This window comes from Malaya genurostris, chromosome 2 (assembly GCF_030247185.1).
Source record: "Malaya genurostris strain Urasoe2022 chromosome 2, Malgen_1.1, whole genome shotgun sequence".
NCBI lineage: Eukaryota > Metazoa > Arthropoda > Insecta > Diptera > Culicidae > Malaya > Malaya genurostris.
In genome coordinates this window covers 206,118,884-206,144,429 of record NC_080571.1, presented here as the reverse complement: position 1 = coordinate 206,144,429, position 25,546 = coordinate 206,118,884, and the positions used below count along the sequence as shown (strand labels likewise).

General features: G+C 35.8%; 2 protein-coding genes across 10 annotated transcripts in view; one reads left to right on the top strand and one right to left on the bottom strand.

The window, feature by feature from the left end:
• LOC131427229 (arf-GAP domain and FG repeat-containing protein 1) overlaps positions 1-14,210 on the top strand; it is a 184,356-nt gene extending 170,146 nt beyond the window's left edge. For 4 of the 6 annotated variants that reach the window (XM_058590228.1, XM_058590224.1, XM_058590227.1 and 1 more), the window contains exons 5-8: positions 2,787-3,338; positions 10,451-10,651; positions 10,710-11,071; positions 11,135-14,210. In XM_058590228.1, the coding sequence (XP_058446211.1) occupies positions 2,787-3,338; positions 10,451-10,651; positions 10,710-11,071; positions 11,135-11,185 (1,166 nt within the window). In that variant the 3' untranslated portion in view covers positions 11,186-14,210. The remainder of the gene's footprint in view (positions 1-2,786; positions 3,339-10,450; positions 10,652-10,709; positions 11,072-11,134) is intronic. The other 2 variants (XM_058590229.1, XM_058590230.1) reach the window with 2 other exon arrangements.
• A 7,840-nt stretch (positions 14,211-22,050) lies between these two features.
• Positions 22,051-25,260, bottom strand: LOC131427223 (stress-induced-phosphoprotein 1). Of its 4 annotated transcripts, XM_058590215.1 has the most exons (4): positions 24,927-25,067; positions 24,757-24,864; positions 22,613-23,635; positions 22,051-22,558 (listed from the first exon to the last, which is right to left on the bottom strand). In XM_058590215.1, the coding sequence occupies exons 3-4, from the start codon at positions 23,533-23,535 to the stop codon at positions 22,486-22,488; spliced, it is 996 nt and encodes a 331-aa protein (XP_058446198.1). In that variant the 5' UTR covers positions 23,536-23,635; positions 24,757-24,864; positions 24,927-25,067; the 3' UTR covers positions 22,051-22,485. The 4 variants fall into 4 exon arrangements, with proteins under 4 accessions (XP_058446198.1, XP_058446194.1, XP_058446197.1 ...); XM_058590211.1 differs by lacking the exons at positions 24,757-24,864; positions 24,927-25,067 and adding an exon at positions 25,120-25,260; XM_058590214.1 differs by having other exon boundaries at positions 24,757-25,056.
• Between the last annotated feature and the right edge of the window lie 286 nt (positions 25,261-25,546).

Below are 25,546 nucleotides of genomic sequence, written 5' to 3'. Positions count from 1 at the left end.
ACGACCAGTTTTTCTAACAAAAACTATTTCTTGTCCAAACGGATTTTTTGGCAAGTTTCGTTTTTATGGAAAAACAAATTAAACTGAAAGTCATTATCATACAAGATTCTAAAGAAACTCAATTTGTGATAAAATTACACCGAATACCCTATTACTAGCTGCCCGATATTATTCTCTAAATTTTTGTTAGAGAAAGTGGCTTTTTGTGACAAAGTCTACTTGTTCAGAAAGTTTAATTTAATCCTGAGAGAATGCTGGCAACATTTGTTCGTGTTGACACGAAATTTGTCACATGTAAACTTTTTCATTTTTTTATAATTTGTTTCTCTTAAATTGATCTCGACCAGTGCGGTAAAACTTAATTTCAATCGAATATTATTAGATGAAAACTCTAGGCCGTTGACTGTCAGTATATCCTTTCTCATTCATTTTACTTTTGTTGCTGAAGCTCCCATAATTCATCGTCAATTGAATAACCGTACCTAGTCACTTGATGTTTTACTTACTCAGTTTGTGGTGTCAAGTAGTCTACCTGTTTCGTTGTCTTCTTTGTCTTCACTGTGGGTAGTGAGCAAGTGCGAATGAATAGGCATAAACATCAACTCGATAAAACAAAACTCTCCGACCATAATCATAAATAGAAAATGGCGGTACTCATTTAAATTTTCAATTATCAACAGCAAGTAAAAATCGATTATTTCGACTGTTTGTTTTTTAATAATGAAAACTGAGGGAGGGAACAATTAATTCATGTTTATTTTATAATTGATATTTCAGTTATCATGATTTCATCCATTATATTGAATTCGAATGATGGTTCAAGATACCGAACCTCACTTGAAGGCCGCTCTCTGATTGAATTATAAGAGATATTTTGTTACTTCAAGAGATAAACTGACGGTGGTTAAACTGAGATTCGGTAGAAAGAGAAACGAATGAAGGACGGGATGATACCGCTTCGCCGCGACAGTGAAGATAGTGTGTTAAAATGTGAAGTTTACTGCCGTAGAGTGATCGTCAGTGTGTGCACACATTCGATTTCAATTGAATGGAATGAAGTTTTACAGCACTGATCTCGACTGGTTTATGAAAAGGGCCAAACATTTTCTACCTTTTTTCGAATGGATTTAATCGAAGAAATGCCAAATCCTTCAAAAGGTTATTGGGCATAATTAGTCAATTTGAAAACAGGATTAACGATCGAAATTAAGTTGTACACTGAAAATAAATAGATTTTAAAATTTAATTTAAATTAATTGATTTATAAAAAAAAACATAATTTTGTATGGATCATATTGATTCTAATTAAGCAAATAAGCAAATTCTAATTAAGCAAATAAGTGTACTCGTATTACTCGAAACTTGAAACGGTCCCGAATAAAAAGCTATAAACTGCAAAATAATGATTAAATTTTGTTCAAAAGCTTGTTTTGCTATTATAATTACAATTATTACAATTTATGTAGGATAAACACAAAACAATTTTCGTAACTTCAACCAAAATTTCTAAAAACTTTAGTGAATCATTTGGGACAACGCAAGGTAAATTCGAATTTGGTTTCATATTTATTAAAACTTTGAATTATAAAATATGTTTCTGTGTAAAGTAGTTATTCATCGATTTATTTTATTGTGTCATTTAAATATATTTTTAATTTAATCACCATACTCGCCATTTGAATTTTCTTGTTCTATTGTTTCGGTATTGGAAACAGCCTAATTTGTTATTACTTTTTTATTCGAATTATATTCGCCTCTTCGAACCAGAAAAACTTTCTGACCCTACGTGCGGGAGTTGGGAATCGAAGTTGGGTTAAGCTGTTTTAGCTCTTATTTCATTCTAACGATTCTTTTGGCATTCGGAGACAAGTTAAAAATTTTAGAAATTGTTAGGAATATTTGTTCGGATTGGCACGAAATTCATCTTACGTGAAATGGTTATTTCCAATATGTTTATTTTGCAGAAAATGTCATACATTTTCTATAAACTGAGTTGTTCAAAAAATCTGATAGAAAACTATATCCATCGGTAGATAGAAAATGTTGCTAGATAGTAACTATGATATTGTTACGAATTTTGTTCTGATTTAAACTTGCATGTACTCAATTCTACGAAATTATAAAATGAAATGTTAATGAAAAAATAAAAAAAGCAATATCGAACTTGGTCTAAATCCTAGCCGCCTCACGACCGGTATCATATATCCCAACATCTTTTCTGTTCATCAGACAACAAACACTAGTCTTAACGCTCTATACCTATTCTTCCGCCCAAGCACTAGGTAGGAGAGTATATTTATAATCACTTGCTGTCTTCTTTATTGTGCCAGTCTCTGGTTGGTTATCGTCGTGAAGCGTCTAAGATTTAGAACATGTACGATGTACAAATGCGGTCGTGTGGTAGAGCCGTGTCTATCACAAGGCTTAGGGTGGCGAAATGGATTGCATAAGAACGCAGGTTCGAGTCCTGTCTCTGAGCGTATTTTTTTCCGAAAAATCATCTTTTCTGTGAGATTCTCATTCATTTGGTTTCTCCAATATATGTTTCTACTCTGCCATTGCAAAAACTTAATAAAAGAAAAGTTATTCCATAGGTTTTCGTAAATCGTCGATCTCTGATCTTAATTTCAGTCGATGTAGAAATTTGATCAGATATCTCAAATCATAGTGTTGCCAAACAAGCCCTATTCCATACACGGTTATTTAGTAAATCATCTTTTCTTTCTCTCTCGGCTTTTTTTGCGGCTCATTTCCATATTCCGGCTTGGGTCACTTGCTAAATATAGAACACTTGAGTGGCTCCATCTTTAGCAATGGCATCGACAGCAGTACGACAAACAGCAGCAGCAGTACCACCAGTGTCAACAGCATGAATAACGACCTATTCATCAACAATTACAGTCTGTTGAACAACAACAATAGTACCAACTCAACCGACTCCGTCCCCGTAGGTGTGTCTGGTGGTGATTTTTCAACTTGTAACAACACTCAATTTACCGCTTTCGGAGAGTACAAACCCAACACGTATGTTTCTAGTCCATACTCGGGAGCCAATGTCCAACGATCGAACGGTTATATTTGCTTTCAAAATAATTATCCCAATGGCGGAAGTAATAGTCTTAGTTACACCACCAATCAAAACTGTAATGTGCCGTGGAATCTTTGGAACAACTTTAACCAGTGGCCGCCCAATGAGCAAACCATCATGTTCGGCAGTGCGAACAGTCTGAGTTGTGCCGGCCAAAGTCAGCAACCGGCGATGGGTTCGGTAAGACATCATCATCATCAACAACAGCAAAATCAGCAGCAACGTCATTGCTCAAATCAGAATCGATGGAGTAAGTGGCATTGTCAAATCATTCATTTTCCTGAATGTGTAGCTACCAGCATGCTGTTATTAACTCTTAAATGCTTACTATTGCCCGTTGAGCTACTTGCTGGATTTCATAAAGCGAACCTCTGAGCAAAAGCAAAAATCACGCCGTTAAGAGTTAATAGTTTTGTCCAGTTTATGCTACTGTGTTACACCCTTGTACCGTAATTATCTGCTTTTTCCGTTGTTGATTTGTCATTTTAGTTGTAGCTGTTGAATAATGTATGAACGTTTTGAATCGAACGAACTGTGACCTGTACCCTGCTAGTACGCATACTTTTTCTTTACGTCGAACGAAAAATTTAGAAATGGTTTAGATGAGTGTTGTAACATTTTGTATGGAAATACTAAATACAAAATATTACTTTTTCTAGTCTGTAAGTTTTCGACTGTATACCGTGTAGTTTTGTAGTGTCAACATATCACGCGTTTTTTTTTTTTGAGAACGGCCTATAAGCCACCTGTCAACTTCCACTTTCGAAAGAAATTGCAAGCGAGCTATGGAAGATAGACTATTAAATTTAACACCAGACGAAAGAGAAAACTTTTCTCTGCCGTTTACTATTATGACTTACTCTCAGCGAGTGCAGAGTCTTTCGAAATTACTCCTCAAAGTGAATGTTGATGGATGGTTTATCGGCCGTTCCCAAAAAAAAGGCGTGATATATTATATTGGAATTGTTTTTATTTGTTGTTGGAAGCAATCTCAACCGAAATAAGATTTTCTTGATTCCAAACACAAATAACTATGAACTCTATGTACTAATTGGTAATTGGTACTCCTAATGAAATGTCACTATTTCTTATCAAGATTGTCGTGAAAATTCTTTCAATCAATATTGTTTTACCAAATTCTAAATAAATTAACAAAACATAGCCATTCAGAATATTTTATTTTTCAAACTTTCAAAAGCTTAAGTTGAAGTTCCAGAAGTTTTTTCCTTTTTTTATGTTCTCTTTCCAAAATCGAGGAGACTTACTTCCATAATATTGTTTCAGATGCTTTTTTACGTAGTTTATGAATGATTTGCTACAGAGAGAATTTCCTAAAGATGGGAACAAAGAATAATCTGATGGGGCAATGTTTGGAGAGGACGGAGAATGAGGTAAAATGTCTCAATCAAACTGTAACTATTTTTGGCTTACGGTTAACACAATATGCGTTCTTGCGATGTTATCATGAAAAACGACACCTTATCGATTTGCCGTTTTTCTTTTATTGCGACTTTTAGTTGATTTTCCAACTTCAACTGGTACGGTATCCAATTTCCAACTTCAATACTTTTATACCCAGAAAAATGGCTTTTTATGTCATACTCGATTATCCAGTAAGAATTTTTGGCGTTTGGTAAGAATGCTCATGAAGCAAAACCTTCAAATTCCTCTGATATAAGAAATTACCTACAACACTACCCGTCTTCAACGTCAAAGTCATCACGATTGAACAAACTGGATCATTCGATTCGTCAAGGTATGTGCCTTAGTTGCATTTTTCATCATAACAAAGAACAGAAACTTCGTTCCCCACAAATCATCGATCATTAGATCCAAAAAATTTTAAATGTCATTATTTTACCAGCCGGGTATAAATAAAGCTATATAAACAACAAAACAATCAGTGCTTCAAATTTTTATCCCTGTGATCTCAAATATAAAAATTAAAATGGCCTCGATAATTTTTTTCATTAATTAACATTCATAAGTAATAAACTGGAAATTAACAAATGGATAGGTTTTGTTGTGTTTCTTAGATAACTTATGTAGAAAAAGCCACAATTGCAACGTTCTTGTTTCACAATAATTAGGAGAAATGATTTTCTTTATTCAAATTAAAGTCCTAAAAACGGATAAAAACATGGTAAAATTACATTCTCTACAATCTGCATTGCTCCGCATAATTTTTTATGTCATATTCATAAATGTAGTGTTACAGTTGACCTTAGTTTACAGCGGATCAGGGTCATTTCGCCGAAAACCGTTTCGCCGAAAGCCATTTCGCCGAATGCCATTTCGCCGAATGGGTTATCTCGCCGAATGCCTTTTCGCCGAAAGGGTCATTTCGACGAATTCTTCAATAGTCTTTAGATTGTGATTGGCATTGATTTAAAATAAAGACAAATGAAAAATGATAATGTTGACCTACAATTTTATTCTTTTTTATTTTTTTCCCAAGTAATTCCCAAGAAAACTTGTTGATTTTATTAGAGTATCTACCAGGCAATTGTTTGCGTTATTTCTCGATAACTGAGTGTAAATGAAAAAAATATCGAATGCGGCTTCGCCACATCGTTTTGTATGTGTGCTATCCGACTTCGCTACCGCTCGTTCGGACCTAATTGAAGTAAAGAAACCTAGCTTTGAATAGACCGGGCAAACTAGGAGGTTACAGGTGTGTATGCAAAAGTCCGCCGCTTCCGACGGCGGGTCGGCGGCCAACTTAGCTGGTGTCGCCTCGGCGACTTACTGCCGCCAAACCATGTTGGCTTTGGTTATGTGACTGAGCCACATCAATTATCCAGGAGACATAAAAACAAATAGATAATTTCGAATTTGCAGTTTTCTTATTAATTATGAAATGTTAACGAAATTACCCTTTCGGCGGAATGAGCTATTCGGTGAAATCGCATTCGGTAAAACTACTTTCGGTGAAATGGCATTCGTCGAAATGACCCGTTCCCGTTTACAGCAGAGATAGACGATTCTATCGCGAAAGGATCATAAGGTTTAGGTCTACCGAAAGAATGTTTAAACCGATGTTCATTTTTAGTTAATTAATAAAAAAAAGACCAATTCCGAAATTCATTTTAGTTAATTATTAAAAAAAAATCAGTTCTTATAAGTTACGAACCGGCTGCTGATTTTAAAAATATGGTATAAGTTGTACAGATTCGCAAATTTTAAATTAGTTCACAATAAATTATTGATCCCTGAAAGTCACTGGCCCATTGAATTTGTACAACAAAATATAGGTCATTGCTTTTATTTTGGCATAAGGTCATCTGGCATAATACCGTTTGCTATCACACCATTTGGCATAATGGTTATTTGGCATAACAGTCATTTGGCATAAAGTTTACAGATCTTTGGTACTGCAATGGTCGTTTGGTATAAAAGATCAACATGCTCCCTAATACAATTTGTTCTAATTTATTGAGATATTCACTATACAATTTCAAAAAAAATTCTATTTCACCTAATGCAATCGAAATATTTGGATCGAATATAAAATTCACATATTTCGTTCGGATTTTTCTTGCAAAACATCACTCAATCGAAACACAAACGAAATTTCACAATAAATCAAAATATTGCGAGTCCAATAATAAATATGACAAATGGTATGTTATGCCAAACTACCGTTATACCAAATGACTTTATGCCAAATGGCTGTATTCAAAACAGAATTATGTCAAAGGGGCCGATGTATTCAAACTTATAAATTCCAGCAACATTCGTTGTACTGTTTTAGTATCTTGTTAAATCTAACAAAGCGTTGTTAAAGTGCGTAAGCCCGTATATATTGAAAATAGTTTTAACTGTAGATTTGTTGATATTTTTAATGCAGCATTGATTAGATTAGTTATCAACTTTAATTAAAGAAATCCGATATTAAAATTACAATTAAAATATGAGGAATTCTAATCGTGTGTACCAAGATCGCTGACTACGATAGTGAAGATTAGCTGAAACAGTAACTGTAAACTGTTTTCATACTTGGAAATGTAATCTCCTCGCCCTAAGATAAAAAATCCAATCCAACATCCAATAAAAAAATGTTTAACAAAAATTGCATATTCGGCCTCGGAAATCTTGTAAGCAAGTGAGCCTGAATAAAATTTCCATTAATTAAAAAACTAAAGAGAATAAAAGAAGTGGAAAACGTCATATTTACACCATTACTACTTTATAAATGCTTACGTACGATTTCAATCTAATATTTCGATTTTTATTTTGACAAACATTGATATCATGGATGCCTCTTAGTTGCACCTACGAATCGAATATTGCCTTTCTGATCATGAATACAACTACCGGCTTTTATCAAAGAAAATTGACTTGTTTTGAAATCATCTATTGAATGAATTTCGCAGAAGCCAAATGCTCCACGATCAAGCCATTCGCGTGTTTTATGCGATTCAATGTATCTCAGCTGTAAGTAGAAACGCACACACACCAAGCGAACAATCTCCACATATGGACGAAGGGATTCCATTCTAAGGTCTCATGTTCAGATCCACTTAGACTGAATAATGCGTATTCTCTCTCATAATAAACTTCCACGAGACTAGTCCCTATTTGGTCATATAAACACTAAACAAAGCATCAATATGTGATGTTTAGTACGAAGCTAATTTTCATGGTGTATACAGCCACAGCGATGTTGTTTGTCATCTTTCAACTCGATTATCTTAACTGACAACTAGATTAGACTATATCAGGTAATAAAACAACGCACAGTTGTGTAACAATAAGAATAATTGCCTGAAAAGAAAGACCCAACCAAAACCAGAAGAGGGCGGTTTAAACTGGTGATGCAATATGAGGAGTAATCTCTTGCGGGTAGGATGTCATAGGGGTATGATTATGAATTGAACTGTGTGACACCCGAGCACTACTGAACATGCTCGGTTTCTTCTGTTCAATTGGACTGTTTCTTCGTTTGGTTCACATGCAAGGTTGTTTAATTGGTAAAACCGACTACCGTCTCAGCGGTTCGCAAAATTTCATTTAGCTGCTGCATTCGTTAACATTTTTTCCAATTTGTTTTTCTCGCTAGACGCTTATAAACAAAATTCCAGAAAAAAAGGAAAAATAATAACAAATAATGAGTTTCATTGATTTAGACGAATTAACAGTTAATACGATCGCCATTAGGTTTTACACGAATATGGCCTCACAAAATGAGCAGGGTGAACGTTGTTTGACAGGTACCAGTGGTTTGTTTTCATGCTCATTTTGAGTTTATTGTGTGTAAATAAGCATGTAAACAAACAACTGATAGCTGTCAAATAATGTTCATTTAGTTCATTATGTCATATTCATGAAATTTGGTTACTCTATTACTCTCTCTTTGCTTAGTTTGGTAAGGTCTCCAAATGTGTTCCATGCCAAACAGACCATCTCCGTTTCAAACATGTATAGTTAATTCAAAAGTTTGATATATACCTATAAGTCTGATAATTTCGGCTAATCAGCCATTTATAACACTAAAGCCAACGTATTGTGTCAATGTTCGACAGCGTATTAGAAAGGATTTTCTTTCTAGTCATGTTACATAGTTTAGAGACAGTTTTGCGTAGTCTTTCAGCATGATTTTTACAATTTTCTTATACGCTGTCGGACATGGAACCAATTGTTATAAAAGAATGATTAGTCGGAATACACCAATATTAATATATAAGTAAAACTTTTCCCTCTCGTTAAATCTAACCTAAATTGGTTGCATATTTTGTGTAAAATGAAAACGATGTAAAATTTTACGAATGTATTTCTCATGAAATAGTATGTGATAAAATGTGTGATGGTGAATTGTTCACAGTAGAGTGCCTATAACCAGAGTGACGACACCTCATCATTAATGTTGGCTTCACATTGTATTTGACAGGTCGTTTGTTCGTTTGGAATAAAGCTGTCATTCCGAACGAACAGCTGTCGTCACTCTGGTTATAGGCACTTTAGTTCACTGTATAAAGGACTATTCACACATATCCGGTCCGGTTCAGTACCGGCACGACACCGTGCACGGATGCTTATATTATTTCATTCGTTTTCTTTGCGCGCATTCACACCTATCCAGCACAGTGCCGTTTCAGTGCAGCTCGCCGTCAGTGTCGCGTCCGTCCGGCAAACTCAAATTCGTCGTCACCGATATTTTTTATTTTCACTGAAGTCGGTATGTCATTCCATTGGCTGTGACGGAACGGAAACAGCACGGAAACGGAACGGAAGGGTTCCGATAAAAAAAGAACACTGACGGCGCACTGAAGGCACTTTCACTGAACCTTCACGAAACTGAAATGTGTGAATAGTCCTTAAGATGCTGTTCATAGAATCCAGTCATATTTACAAAGCCTTATGTACGATTCAGACGATCCAACTCCTTCCGTCAAAGTCAACCTCCGTCACCGTCAACATTAATTACATGCATTCTTGTGGAAGTATTCACACGTAATGACACCGTCACGGAACTTCTTGACGGACGGAGCGTGTAAAGGACTATTCACACATTTCAGTTCCGTGACGGTTCAGTGAAAGTGCCTTCAGTGCGCCGTCAGTGTTCTTTTTTTATTGGAACCCTTCCGTTCCGTTTCCGTGCTGTTTCCTTTCCGGCACAGCCAATGGAATTACATACCGACTTCAGTGAAAATAAAAAATATCGGTGACGACGAATTTGAGTTTGCCGGACGGACGCTACACTGACGGCGAGCTGCACTGAAACGGCACGGTGCCGGATAGGTGTAAATGCGCGCATAGAAAACGAATGAAGTAATATCAGTATCCGTGCACGGTGTCGTGCCGGCACTGAACCGGACCGGATATGTGTGAGTAGTCCTTAAACGTTCCGGTAAAGAAAGTATTAAACTAATTTTGACGGAAGCAGACGTTCCGGTGACGGTGACAGGGGAAGGCGGCGGACCGTCTGAATCGTACATTAACCTGGAAAATTAAAGCACTAACTGTTCAATTCTGCGCATTAAAAAAAAAAGGATGACAAGTCTGTCGATATACAAGATTAAATTTTTCATTAAAATGTAGTATTTAAACTTTTCTTTGCTTTGCTAAAAGTGCTGTAACTACCTGAGCAGTTTTTTTTTCCTGTTTTACAAATCATCGTTTCATCAATTTTCATCGATTGCAATTTTGCATATCGCGTCAGCTACAACCACAATTTATGTCTCAATGTTTCTGAAAATATAGAATAGTATATTATTTTAGTTCTTTTTCCAGTTTGTATTTCTATTGCTGTTTATTCACAGTAGTTCCGCTTGCTTGTGTTTGAGCGATGACTCTTTAAATTGCATGCATGAAAGCGTAACAAATGTAACACTTATAAAACACAATCATTTTTGGTTTCAGGTGTTCCAATTTCAGCCAGCTCAAAGTCGGCAACGGCTTCAATTTCTACAGCGCCGTCCGTTGATAGATATGCTGCATTGAAAGATTTGGATGACCAGCTCCGAGAAATCAAACTCGAGTGTGAAACGAACAACAATAACATTGTAAACGGTACGAGTAATAGTATTATGAATGGAAACCATACCAATGATGTTCATCAAAGTATGACCTTTCGAAAGACGCTTGAGTGGTAACAATAACAATTTTTTTTCCTTTGCAGCATCAACGGCTAATCCCTTCAAGTCAGCAAATCCGTTCCAGCAGCCACAACAGCACCAACAACATCAGCAACAACAACAGAGCCTCAACTGGACCATACCGGGTTCAACGTCGTCAACTGGAACGACTACCAATGGTTTCTATGGGACATCGCCGTACCAAAATGGGTTTACGCATGCAAATTATATCAATGGTAATGCACCTAACGGAATCGGTTTCTCAAATAGCTTCCACCAACCGAGCAGCAATGCATACGGTTCGGCCGGTATCGGCTCCCAGGTAGCACCACAGTTTAACAGCGCTGCAGTGGGTAGCGTGCATCAGCCACTGAATCACTTCGGGCACTTTGGGAACCCTTTTGTGGTAAGAGAACCAATACAATATCGCATTCGGAGTTATGATTATGATTATTTTTTTACTTTTTAGACCGCAGGTGCAACAACTGCAGTGTCCAACTCGAACAATCCGTTTTTATGAGTAGTCTCGTAGCAGCGCACGTGCTCCTATCGTAAATCCTAAGTAGATTACAAATTTGTGTACAGATTTCAGTGACATGCATACCAATACAAACAACATACCGGAAGGCGAATATTGGTCTTGCTATCTATCTGCTGGGGCTTGAAGTGTAACAAGAACAAAGATAGCGGATGTATAATTTCAATGCATTATTAGGACATGCATTGAACAGGATTTCATCATTGATACAGTAATGAGCATCGAGAGAATTGGTTGAAAAAAAAAACAGAAGTTCTGGTATTTTCGTCGTAGTGTATACAGTCGCATGAATCTGTATATTTGTGGTTCTGTTTTTTAATCAGTTAGATGGAATACAGCCAGAGTATGTAAAATGATTTTATGAATACAAAACATAACTGAATTAGTTGGGTTTTCGTGTGATACATAAGACGTGAAGAAGAGTTACAAGAGTATTGCCAATGTGCCGAATCGAGGTGATAGATTCCATAATATATATTAGTTTACAAGGGAATAGAAGATGTTTGTTTTCCTTTGCGTCTGATGTCGATGTTTTTTTTTAATTTAGACCGACTGACTATTCGAAGGGAACCTCATATTATGTGTTACATCTGTTATTCACAGATTATCTAATCCGATTTTGAAATATCGACTAAAGTAGCAGGTTGTAGTGAAATAACAGATACCCGAACAAGTGATAGTAACACTCTTAAGTTTGTTGGCATTGTTGCTACACGAACTTTTGAAATATGTATGATATATCATTGTTTACGCTTAGCTTCGTGGTTTGTAAAGATCTGAATTGACTGATGCACTACAAAGCCACAAAATGGTTAACTCTGAACGCATTGTAGAATGAGAGATATGTGCTACACAATAAATGATTCAATGATTTCCAATAACTTTTGATAAGCTTGTGGCTTGGAAGTAAGCGCTTTAGAAACTGGTCCTACTTTCCAAACAGTGAGTTTTGGTTTTGCATCACTGGTATATTCAACATTTGAACCATTCATTAATTAGTCAACTTTATGAAAAATCATCAACGAATTTGACTGTAAGTGATTTTGAAATTGTTCGCTATCACTAGTGGAAATTTTCGTTAAATATGTTTGATGTGAAATGAAAAAGAGTGAGCTTTTCGCATAATGTTTAATCATTGGCGTATTGTTTAAAATCATTATCTTCGATATTTTTTCTACTTATTAACCTTTTTTAATGCACAGACTCGAAATCAATGTGACCAATTTTCGCTGCGATAAGAAAATTTGCAATCACTTGGTCAATATTTTCGAATATTGACGGTCCACTCCCATGACCATTAACTCAAAATCCGTTTGCTGGTACAAATTGCATTTACCTTGAGTTATGTCATCTTACAGAACACTTGCGAGTTTAAATGAACTGTGTTTTTTAGAACTAGTGTTTTTTTTGTCTATCCCTCATGGCAAATAGCAGTCGGTCTGAAAGATGTACATATTGAAAATCATTTGTAGTTTTATATGTTATGCTTTTAACAAAAAGTCCCTACAGTACACTAACCAAATAGAAATGGAAAACTAGTAGAATCACGTCGCCATAATTACGCATACCTACAAATGAACAAGAATAGTAATGTGTAAAACATTCATATGAGCAAAGAGCAACAAATTGAACAACAGTAATACAAAGAAAAATAATGTCTAACACGTTTTAGTTTAGAGATATTTAATACTTAATCGACTAATTAGAAACATCGTTCAAGTAACAGAAAAACACACAACGTTATTAAGAAATGTGCTATTTCCTGAGCAAAAATCGGTGAAATGCCCATAAATATAACCGATCGTAGTTCCGAAATCCAGTTTCACTTCGCACTCGAAATTTAAACGATCAATTTGACAGTTTACATCGCATACTGGCTATAATTCGCCGTATAATTTTGCGAATTAATCGAGATTTTGAACTGCACACTCAAAACGCAATGTGCTTCTCACGTATACATAAATACTAACAATCAAAACGTTATTTCATGTTACAGATCTATCATGCTATATATTTAGAAGGTTGTTGGTTATGCATCGATTAAGAAAACCGCAATGTACTCAACGCTCGAGAATGTCACTCAAAACAGATAAATCGTTAGGTCATTCATGTACTGAACTACGTTGAAACAAACAAACAAACAATATCGAAAAGAAATTTATCAAGTTGAAATGTTGTAAAAGTTTAACTTTCATGCAAAAAATGCTTTGAGGCCTTAAAAAAAGAAGAGTTTTAACAAAAAAGAATAGATTTAGCAGATAGTGAACGAATTGAGATTCAATCAATGCATGCTTTATCAATTCAAATGCATACATTTCGTTATTTACAAAACACGTCTAAAAGGTGATGATAGTTCTTAGAGAAATTTTTGCTACTTCCTTTTGTCGCTCTATAGAAAACAACCTTTATAGCAAATAACTAAAACTAGCGCTTTAAAAGTTGATCATTGTAATCAACCGATAATTTTTATCATCTTCGTTTCGTCAAATCGTGTAGAAGTATTGCAGAGTTTTGGAGTACAATTTGAGCTGAAGTAACTCTTTTGATTCATGTTGCTTCGAGCGAGAGAATATTTTACATATTTTAATGACAAAATCTGCGCTATTCAAATACCAACGAAGTGTTTTGAATTCAATCCACTTGTCCGTTATATCTGTTCGGATAAACAATACTGTCGATATTTTAATTCTTTCTAGATACATGCCCTATTATATATGCAATCCAAAACAGAAGTTGAAATTTATCCATGGTATAGTTTAGTAGTTCTTCGAAATGGTTAACTGTTACGACACTAAAATGAGAAATGAAGTGAACGATCAAATAGTTGATTGCATGGCGTTTAGGCAGTTTCAACTGTTATAATTCTAATAATGATGTTAGTTGTATTAAAAACAAGTGGGGAAATGCTATCTACTACGACATTTATGCGAAACAGTTTGAATTATAACTTTAAAAAGTATCAAAAGTCCTGAATAAAGAAAGTTAATATTTAATATTTATAAATATAGTAACGGAAGTTTTCAATAGCTTGAGCTTCGAAATCATTTAGCAGGGAACTATTATTATTTCGTTAGTGAAATCTACGTGATGGCTTTCTCAATACTTAGCAGAGAACTGACTATTGAGTCGATGACTGACGTTTTACGAAGAGAGTTTATTCAATTAAGTCGAGTGCTTTTATAGCGACTGAAAACTGGCAACTCATTCGATGTTTATATCTTTTTACCGTATCATTTAAGCCGACTGAAAAGGTGCTATTTACATATTACGAACTACTACAATTCTTCCCTCTTCAGTTAATTAATACAATCCTAAACTTTTAATACATTATGTACATTATATAATGAAACAATTCATTTTATATACAAAATTTGATAATATGAATTCATTGGTAAATAAAATTTTTATCTTTTTTTCTTAACTTTTAATCTACTCGAACGCCTAATGTTAGGCAATGAGTTTTGATTACTGGATAAGCAGTTCTTCTACTGGCCATGTTCGACCTCAACTGGAACTTGTGATTTCCGAGTTTCGATGATTTCCTCCGACGAATCAAATCCATCGAAAATGAACGAATCCGAAACGAATCCAAAAAAATCTTCATCATTTTGCTTGTTGCGCTGTGTTGGTTGATATCGTCATCCTCACGTCTTCGCTTGCTCAGACGGACTGGCGGAAAATCGTCAAAAATAACTGACGCTCTCGACCGATGCTTTCCTTCCGCCAAACGGAGTTGATGCCTGTGAGCTGACACCAAACGATCACCGAGCGAGATCTTAAACAAAATTTTGCGCAATCCAGACAAAAAAAATTTCCTCAAAAAAAATATCTCAGCTCGGGGTAGCAGCGAAAACGGCACCGCAGCAGCAGCAGCAACCAACAAGCAGATTGTCGTGTATCCAAAATCTGGCTTTGTGAACGGTTTTTCCCAGTATCAAAAAAACAGAATATTTCCAGAGCAATTTGCGCTCAAAATCCTCCAATGCCGGTCACGCAGACAAATCCGCAACGCAGCGGCCAAATTTCCGCGCTCTGCCTGGTGACAAAAGAACAAACAATAATTTCTTTGAATTTGATACAATTGTGAATAAAATACGTTTACAGATATCACAAACAAATTTAGCGAAATTATAAAATTCAACAGAACAAAAAAAAACTACCTCTTTGTATTAAAAATTTTAAATAAAAGAAATTAATTTCAAATATAATTTGCCAACTGGTATAATGGAATCCAAAATGGCTTACAAAAGAGGCAAATAAAACTGACGCCACCGACTTACCTGCAAACAAAATGTCCAGCACACCAAGCGTTTTAAACTCTATTTTATCACCAGCGCACTACCGGGCAAAATTATACCCCCGGATTTTATATATCTTTTTCACTTACTCACTACCGGGTAAAAACATCCCCCGGATTTTATAAAAAAATTACTTTTTCTCGTCGCCACTGAAATCTACGTGATGGCTTTCTCAATACTTAGCAGAGAACTGACTGTTGAGTCGATGACCAGCGATGCCAGATAGTAGTAGTGTCATTTCCGTAGATTGGCATTTTTCTCGGAAGCTCTCGCGGTGAAAAGCTTTTTTTTGCTCGTTAGACAAAACTAGTTTCCGTAGATCTCCGTTGATAAATTTAAATTTCCGTAGAAAAAATCCAATTTCCGTAGATTTTGTCTACGGATCCGTAGATCCGTAGAAAATGTTCGAATCCGTAGATCTACGGAAATTTCCGTAGATCTGACATCGCTGTCGATGACTGACGTTTTACAAAGAGAGTTTATTCAATTAAGTCGAGTGCTTTTATAGCGACTGAAATCTGGCAACTCATTCGAGGTTTATATCTTTTTACCGTATCATTTAAGCCGACTGAAAAGGTGCTATTTACATATTACGAACTACTACAGTTAGAATTACAATCAACTTTCTGTTGAATTTATCTTCGTAAGTATATCCATTCGTTGTGTTATGATTGCCTCAAACTATTGTGCTATTGTTCGAAAAATCATGGATCGGCTCTGGTCAATCATCAACATTAAATTATACTGTGTATTTGGTGTGATCAAAAAGGTGTCTTGTACTACGAGCTTTTCAAACCAGCGGAAACTGTAAAAACTAACCAAAAGTAAAAGAGGAAATTAAATAAAGCTTTGCTCTAAAAATGACTAGAATGTTCCACAAGGCATTTGAAAGCCATTTTGCAGCACAACAATGTCCCCTCACACACAGCAAAAGCGGTTAAAACTTAACTGAGACTCAGTTTTCTTAAGGAGCAAGACTCTTTGCAAGCGTATGAGTAGAGTCAACAATGTGTGCGTAAAAACAAATTCCGGCGCTTCTTTTCCTGATTTTATTACGATATTAAGATTTACGTACCTTCTATAAGTAAACCCGCAAAAAATGAACCTTTAATTTAACACGCGAAAGGCAATGGATATGGAATGTTGTCGTAAAACTATTTATTTTTCCGGAAAACTGCTTTTGTAACAGAAAATATTTAGTTTTGTTCATTTAGTGTAGTGCAATCTAACACAAATCCATTGCAGCAATGTTGCTAACTTTTTTATTAAGGAATTGAAATCTGCATTGATAAAATGTAAGCCGCGCTTGTCCAATCGGTAAACTTTTATTCTCTCAACGTTGGCGACACTTTTATACACATTCTGTCAAACTTTGACGCATATCGTACGATTAGTTTTTGTTTGGCGTCTATACAAAGAAGTTGAAAAATTTTCATGTGGCGATTTTTATAATGGATGAAAATTTAGAACAACATGCGTGCATCAAATTTTGTGTTGCAAATGGATTCAAGTGTTCCGAAACGTTGAAAATGTTAGAAAAGGCCTTTGGTGAATCGTGTCTAGGAAAAACACAGGCATATGAGTGGTATAAACGCTTCAAAGGTGGTCGTACAAGCTTGGATCATGATGAGATCCCTGGTCGCCCAACAACATTTGTTACTGAAGACAACATTGAATCGGTGAAGCAAATCGTGTTGAAAAATCGTTCTGTACCGATTAGAGAGATTGCTGTGTTGTTGGGCATCTCTTATGGATCAGCCGAACACATTTTAACTGATGTTTTGGGTTTGAAACGCGTCGCTTCTCGGCTGGTGCCAAAAAAGCTGAATTTCATTCAAAAACAGCGTCGTGTTGATTGTTGGTTGTGTCGCAGTTATTGGCCAAAAACTCAACCAATATCATCAACCAAGCACTGTACTCTCCAGATGTGGCCCCGTGTGACTTTTTCCTCTTCCCCAGACTCAAATTGCCGGTGCGGGGAACGCGTTTTGAGACCATAGAGACCACAAAAGAGAATTCGCTGCGTGAACTAAAGGCCATACCTTCGGCGGCCTATAAAACTTGTATGGAAAATTCCAGCGTTGGCATGCATGTATTGCCGCAGGAGGAGAGTACTTTGAAGGCGATAATAAAGAAATTCATTAAAAATTGAAATTTTGCGTTTTTTAATAAAATTCCTTTCTTTTTTTATCATAAAGTATGAATACATAGATCTATGACATACGTACCAAATAAAATGTACGTAATACAAAAACTACCAACACAAATTAACTTGGTTTACTCTTGGTCCTTAACTCAGATAAAAACATTTGCCCTACCCACCCTACTACATGACTCCTTCCGACGACTTGATTTGTTTTCTTTGATGTATCACGCATTGAGTAGCACTACACTAGTTATATAGGTGTGAAAAATAGCTTTACGGGTTGATCGCTTTAAAAAATAAACAGTTCTTTCGACGTGGTATTCATGAGTTGGTGGAAAGATGGAAAAAATGTATAGCTTTCGAAGACAACTACTTTGAAATACTTATCTTCAACCTATTACTTACAATCAACATGTGTTTACATTAAAAAAAACTGCATTATTGACTAGTACACCTGTTTTACGTTGTATTCGCGTCACTTCTTGAGTACCTGGTGCCCTCAAATCCCTCTTGGCAATGCCCTCTATTTAGTTACTGGTGATAGAAACCGACAAAGAATTGAGGAGAGTACCTCATAGGCAATGAGGTATAAAAAGTGCTTTGCTGCTCCTGCAATCCGAGTAACATCAGAAACATATATTCGCTTTCGTCATATCACTCGATCTTATTACCAATTAAATAAAGCGTGAAATTTCTTCTATTAATTTCCCAGTATAAAATGGCAGACTGCTTCCTATGGATTATTGTTTCGTGATTCCGCACTTTCCACTTTCTGTGACAATCGAGACCTGTCGTTATTTGTAATTCCATCGAACATGACAGATGCAGATGTTGTTTTGTTCAAGACCAACCCGACATTAGCGACAATCCTTTTGATAGAAACTGTGATATCCTGAGTTATGTTGTAGCTACAATGGGTTGGAATATGACTAGTTTAGCGTTCAAGTTGTGTAGACGAGTGCTGAATGTATGGAAAAAGTGTAAATGTGCAAACCTAAGGACGGGTTTTTATCATTAAAGTGAATAACTACAATAAGGAGCAGGGGCAGCAACTATGGGGCAACTTTTTGCCCCTTCAAAAGATTTATTGGAGTGGCCATGCCCTCTCAATATTTTGGCAACTGAATATTTGAAAATTTGCTAGAAATATCTTTTGATATAACAAATTTTTCTGTTATCCCCGTAATTCGTCTCCGTAATCGTTCATATTTCTTAACTAAGTTACTAAAATTTTAAAACTAATTTACTACAATGTAAAATGTGCTGTACTTTAGCACTTCCGAATATTAGTTATTACTGGAATAGTAAGGAAAACATTTGTGATAGTATCACAACATTCGGAAGTGAAACTAAACTTGCTTAATTGGTTGCTTTTTAGTTGCTCTAATCTTCCTGTTCACTTTATAAAAATATTTTTATATTGCAAAACTTAATGATCTGTAGTAATAATATTATGTGCACAAAATAATATATCACAATAATTTAAAAATTTTGTGTGCACACAGAATATCACATGGCCAGGCCAGTACCTAGGATTTCGTTTCGGGAGGGGCCCTCAGATAAAAAAAATAATGTAACTAAAGATTGCTTATGCACCTAATACTCGGTGCGCCTTTTAGCGGTGTTTTTAATAGGCACTGTAAACTGGAACAGGAACTATCATTATTGAGTATTTAAATAAAACTTGTTACTGTCATGCCATTTCTGTCACACATGCTCATTTCTAGAGCACAACAATCCACAAGACTTGTGATGATGTGATAGATTTTGAGAAGTGGTCCGAGATAACTCACTTTCTCCGATTTGCGGTAAAAATCTTCTAAATTCGTACGTCATATTAGTTGATGACCGTACAAATTTTTTTGACTATACTGGTTTTGGTATTCGGTTCCAGAAGTAGTGGTCCGAAAATTCTAAGACGAAACACAAATCGATTTCTCAAAGATGGTGAGATTTGGGAACAGATAATAGTTTGAGGAAGCAAAATCAGGCGAACAAAGTGGATGGGCAAGTAAGGATAAAAATCTATTGCCAGTACCATGATTAAGAAATCACGAAAATCATGAAACATGTATTCAGAAACAGATCATACCTATTATTAATAATATTATGATTAAAATGATTTAAATCGTCAAAATTTTTATGGGAGATGAGTTATTGATCATGATATGAATCAATTTGTTCATAAAATTATCAGTTAAAGGCACTATTTTACGAGAAGACATTTTTCATGATTTCCTAATCGTGGTAATACGTAATGGATTTGTGGCCGTGTATGGCTGCGATGCTCATGTGCTCCATGTAATGCCATTTCATAGCGATTTCGGTCTTTGATAGCTCCATTAATGCACCTTAATACTTGCATTTTTTCTGTTTTCAGATAGTCCTTCAAAAGTATACTATGACAATCTTAGAAAACCGACATCATTGTTTTTCCCACCCATTAGGCCTTCCTTCCAGGCACTCTGCCGCCTCGAAGTACGACAGTTCATTGATGGGTAATCATTCTGTTTTCTGGAGTATAATAATGGATCAAACCCAAACATGTATTCCAAGTTCGCTAGCGTTCGTCTTTTTAGTCCTAAAAAAGTATGTGCGGGAACTAGCGGCAAGATATCTTCCTCATCTGAAGAATCTTGCCTAACTTTGGCAAGCTCGCAAACTTTATCGTTTGGTCATCCAGTACAATTTTATGTATTATTATTATTGTCGTTTATTTTTCACCAGTTTAGCCTCCATTTTATGTAGTTTTGAAACTGTTCTGTGTAACCGTTTCGTGAGGCCTGCCGCTGCGTGCTTTCTCGGCAGTAGAGTTTCGACCATCACGGAACTCTCAAATCCTCTATCTCACGGTGCGATCTGCAGGATCAACAGCCCCATAATATATTATTTAACAACCATTTTTTTTATTTCTGTTTCTGATTTCGGGAGGGGCCAGAGCCTCCCTCTGAGTGCATACTAGCCAACTTCAGTAATATTATTGATTTTCTGATGCATATCGACTAGGACAAAATTTTCGATGAGTAATGAGCTAAGCTTATTTTGTACAAGAGTGATCCAGCCGGCACACTAGACATAATGGAAAACGACTCATGCAGTCGGTATGTGTAGATCTAATCCTTTGTGGAAGCAAAAAAATGAACAGAGGAAATAATTCGGGTAATACCTTCGATAACGAAACTTGGAGAGCGTGTTAGTTCGTAGAAGCAAATCCTTGGTATTACATTCCTTTTTTGGAATTTGCCATTCCGATTCAGCAGACTTCGCCGCCGATTCATAGCGTACCATTGTGTGGCTGGTGTTACAGTTCTACTGACATTAAGAAATCTTCCAGGTCGGGACTTGAACATACGCCGACTGGCTTGTAAGAACAGAACAGTAACATTCTTCGTTGGCTACAATCATACATCAGAAAATGTCGTCAAAATCGACGATCACGTCTCCGAAGAGGAAGCAATTTCGGGCTTTTATTATGTTTACTGTACTTCAACGATGTTAACTGTGAGTGTCTTTGTCTATCGTTTGCTGATGATGTCAAGATATGCTACAACACCCACCACTCAGAAGACGTAGTCTTTCTCCATTGGTAATTGTTAATATTACCAAAAACTCAACCATTACGTTCACGAAGAAATAAAAACATTTCAATTCGAATACTTTCTGGAAGGATTCATTCCCAAGTTTAATACGATTGGCAAGAATTGGGACATTGAATGCAAACTGGAGATTATAAAATGTTGCTTATACAAAACTGAAGAACATATACCAAATACGCGTCGATTGATTGACATTTTCAAGATATCGAAAGACTTTCTGGTCGATGGGGCGGCGACTTAGGAACACGATTTACTCTATATAAGAAATGGGTCATCGAAGTTATATAGAGTTAACACATCCCTGAGTCCTGGACTAAAGTTTTTTGCATGTATAAAAAACATATTTTCTGTTTGTTGGTTAGAAGATTAACAAACATTCGATATAACTGAACCTAGTGTCAGAAACATGCACAATAAGTTGTATTATAAGGTTCTGATTCAATCATGGAGTAGAAAAAATATCTTCTTATAGACGATTAAACCTATTTCAAGATGGATATCAGGTCGGGTTTACATCCCCAAAAAACAACTTCGTTTAATCTGACAATAAATTGACGATTACTTCATCAACTAAAACAATCTTAAATATTTGGTCAGTATAGTGCGGCAAGCATTCCAATGGAAGTTCGAACGCATTTGAAGTAATTTTTCGATATAGCTGAATCAAACGCCTAAATGATGTTTTAAAACAATGCACATTTAAAAGTTAAAGAATTTATGCTCGGTGCTCGAAAAATAAAATTATCAAGGGTTTTTGAAATGATGGAAAAATTTGGCATTCGGAAATAGTAAAGAAAACCCATACACTTTGATGCTTTGAAAATCCCACTTCATTAGTTCATAATCCTAGCTTTATTTCAATTGTTACTGCAACGGTGTCCTGGCTAGTTTTTAACTACTCCGCTGTGTCCACAAAAGTGATAGAGCAACTGTTTTGTTTCACCTAAGCAAGTTTTTACATCACTGAAATTTATTATCATTCGGCCAATTTCTTTTACTGGCTGAATATACTGTTAATTAGTTATTCGATGCTGCTCCTCTGCTAATGATTAAACGTTCCTTTTGCAATTGGTTGCCGATGATATATTAGAAAAAAAAATAGGGAAGTAAAATAAGAAACGCTTAAGTGTAGCACTAATTTTCGTATTCCTTCGCACTAGTATGCCAGAAAGTTCCTTTTTATGCGTTGACTGTCATTTGTTGAACACTTTTCAGGCGAACGTCATCCGCAGTAGTTTTATTTTAATAAATTTGGATGATACCCGATTCCAACAATTTCTGGATTTTAGATGCTACTTGCGGATTTTTCAGGTGCCTAGAACAACAAAACAATTACAATTTCAACATTAAAATATAATTATATACTCACTCTTGAACAGCTTTGGGGTCATTTTGCATCTGCTCGAGGATAACTCGCATGGCCGGATCTTTCAAGATTTGCTGCACTTCGGGATCGTGCATTGCCTTCTTCCAGACTTCCTTGGGATCCGCGTGTACGGCCATCGTACAAGCTCGGTAACCTTCTAGTGCTTCCGCATTAGCAGGGTCAATTTCCAGTGCTTTCTGATACGCGGTAAGCGCTTCCGAGGATTTTTGCATTACCTGTAGAATTTTTCCCTTGCGAATCCAACCCTTGATGAAGGTTTCATCTAGTTTGCAACACATTTCACAATCTTTAAGGCCTAGATCAAACGCAGCAAGTTTAGTGTAGCATGCCGCTCGGTTGCTGTACAACTTGGCATCGTCAGGATTGCGACTAATCGCTTCGGTGTAGTGTTTAACGGCTGTGCTGTAATCGCCCTTTTTGAAGAAATCATTACCTTTCTCCTTCTCTTCTTCAGCCTTTGCAGGGTCAATATACGCCAGTCTCTCCATTTCCTTAATTTTCTTCTCCGTATCGCTAAGTAGTGCTTTGACTTCCGGTGTTCTGTACTCGGAAAGACTCTTCTCGAAATACGTTTTGGCAGATTTATGATCTTCTAGTTTCCGATAAGAATTACCAATTCGTGTGAAAGCCTTTGCTATCAATTTGTAATCCGCTCGATTCTCTCGACCTACCTCAACCGCTTTCTCACATTCGGCAATACACTTCTGAAACTCCTTTTGTTCGAAATATACTGCGGCAATGTTGTTATGGAATGTGATATCCGTAGGATCGTGTTGGAGAGCAGCATTGTAGTGATTCAAAGCAGCCGAAAAATCTTTTTTCTTATATGCATCGTTTCCTTGTTCTTTAGCTTTGCGTGCCAGTTTTTTGTTTTCGGGAAGATTATCTTCCTCCTTTGAGGCCATTTTTGTTTAAGTTTCCTTCGAAATTAGACGATCACTGCAAATTGAATCCTTAGTTTGAATCCACACGTCAGCTTGTTGGTTTGTCAATGCACCTTTGAATCTGCAATATGGTATAACCGATATCAATTAAAAGGGTATTGAATTCAAACTAGATGCTTCCACACTAAAATGCAGGGAACCGATTCGAACAATCGAGAATGAAAACATGCGCTGTCTTCTGGTAATTTTGGCAGATTCGCAAGACCAACCCAGTAGTGTAAAAGAGATGGCAAACGCAAGGAACGTCAAAGAAACTACACGCTACGCAATCGTCACCCGCAATGTAGTTGAATCGGGAATGTTAATAAATTGCGTTCGATGATCAAATCAACATATTCCGGATTATTTGCCATAGCTATGTAATTTAAGATACAATTTCCAGTTTTTTCTCCAATCTATATGATGAGAAAATTATTCGCTGTTTCAAATAAATTCATGAAATGTAGATGTTTATAAAAGTTCAACATAAAAGTTTTTTACAGGAAAATTTTCATAATAGAAAAATTTGGAAATCAGTATCCGCAGGATCATTAATTTTAAGTTCTTGATTATGATATAGAACCCATCTGTTAATAGTCATTTGTAAGAATTGCGCATAACCTACACTCAGGCAAAAAATATATGGAATATCATATGGTTTTTAGCCACAAGAATATCGTATGCAAGTCATAATACCGCATTATGAAGTCAAGAAAATTGGAATTTTAATAAAAAGCTTTCATGAAATTCGTACAAAATTTTTAGGAGCATTGCGCGAAATTTCTTTGACAAACATAACTTCTTTCATATACTGTGGAATTCATAAGTTGTTTGAAAACTATAATAGTGGTAGGTGAAACGTATATTGCAGAGTTATAACCATCATAATAGAGGTATATTTTTTATAGTAATCTTTTGAAATGGTAATTTAAGTGATTTTTTATGCATCATAAGATTTACCTTATGATTTTCACTACTCATTTTGCCTGAGTGTAGCACTCGCTAAGAGAGTCACAACAGTAACCGAAAAAGAATGTTTTCTATTCCGACTGGTGTTGAATTATTACTTGTATTTCATAGAAAACTGATAATTAATCATTAGATTTCGTATCTAAATTAAGTGATTAAATATAATAGTATGATTGCTCATTGTAAATGTTTGCAAACAAAATTTTGATATACTAAATATGATGGTTTCATTACTTCAAAACAATTATTTGCGCAGTGGTACGCAATCCTTGTACGATCCTCTCAACTACTGGTAATAAAAGCATTTGGTCACCCTTCGGCAAAATTCCGACATTTGACGTTCTGAAAAGTAGGGTTAGGTACACTTTTGTACGAGAAACTTTTGATCTGTGACATGGGATTACGAGTATCTTGAACTTGAATATTTCCGGTTAATACATTTATTTTAGTTATTATCGACGACTTTATCACTTAGAAGATATTTAACTTTCTCTGCTACATGGTGTTAACTAATAAACTGTTGTATTGATGGAAATATAGCTTCTAACTTTCAGCTTGGATAGTTTTGTAGTAACACAAAAATAGTACATTACTCACAGAAATCAGAAGTTTGCTGTTCACTAATAATTGTATTAGTTACACTTTTCTTGCAATAAATTTGATGTTATTTTCATCAATATTCACGGACAACAGCTAAACGTTCAAGCTTGTACCTCGGCGACTCTAACCGAACAACTGAATGAGGTAGACTGACTGATCGAAGTTTCTGGACAGTTCTAGCTTTGTTTGACTAGTAATATGCTGTGAATTTGATATGCTGAAGCATGTAGAGGGTACGTTCAAAGTTTGTTAAAACGCCACCTGTTGAGTAAAGATTAGTCGCTCGTCGATGTGGTTGTTGCCTCTAATAAAGCTAAATGCGAAGTTTAGCTCAAAAGCTTCTGCTACATTTTCGCATGATAAAAGGCGATTTGGTTACGCACCCAGTAAGAATACACAGGATCAGTTCGGCATGAATTCCAAA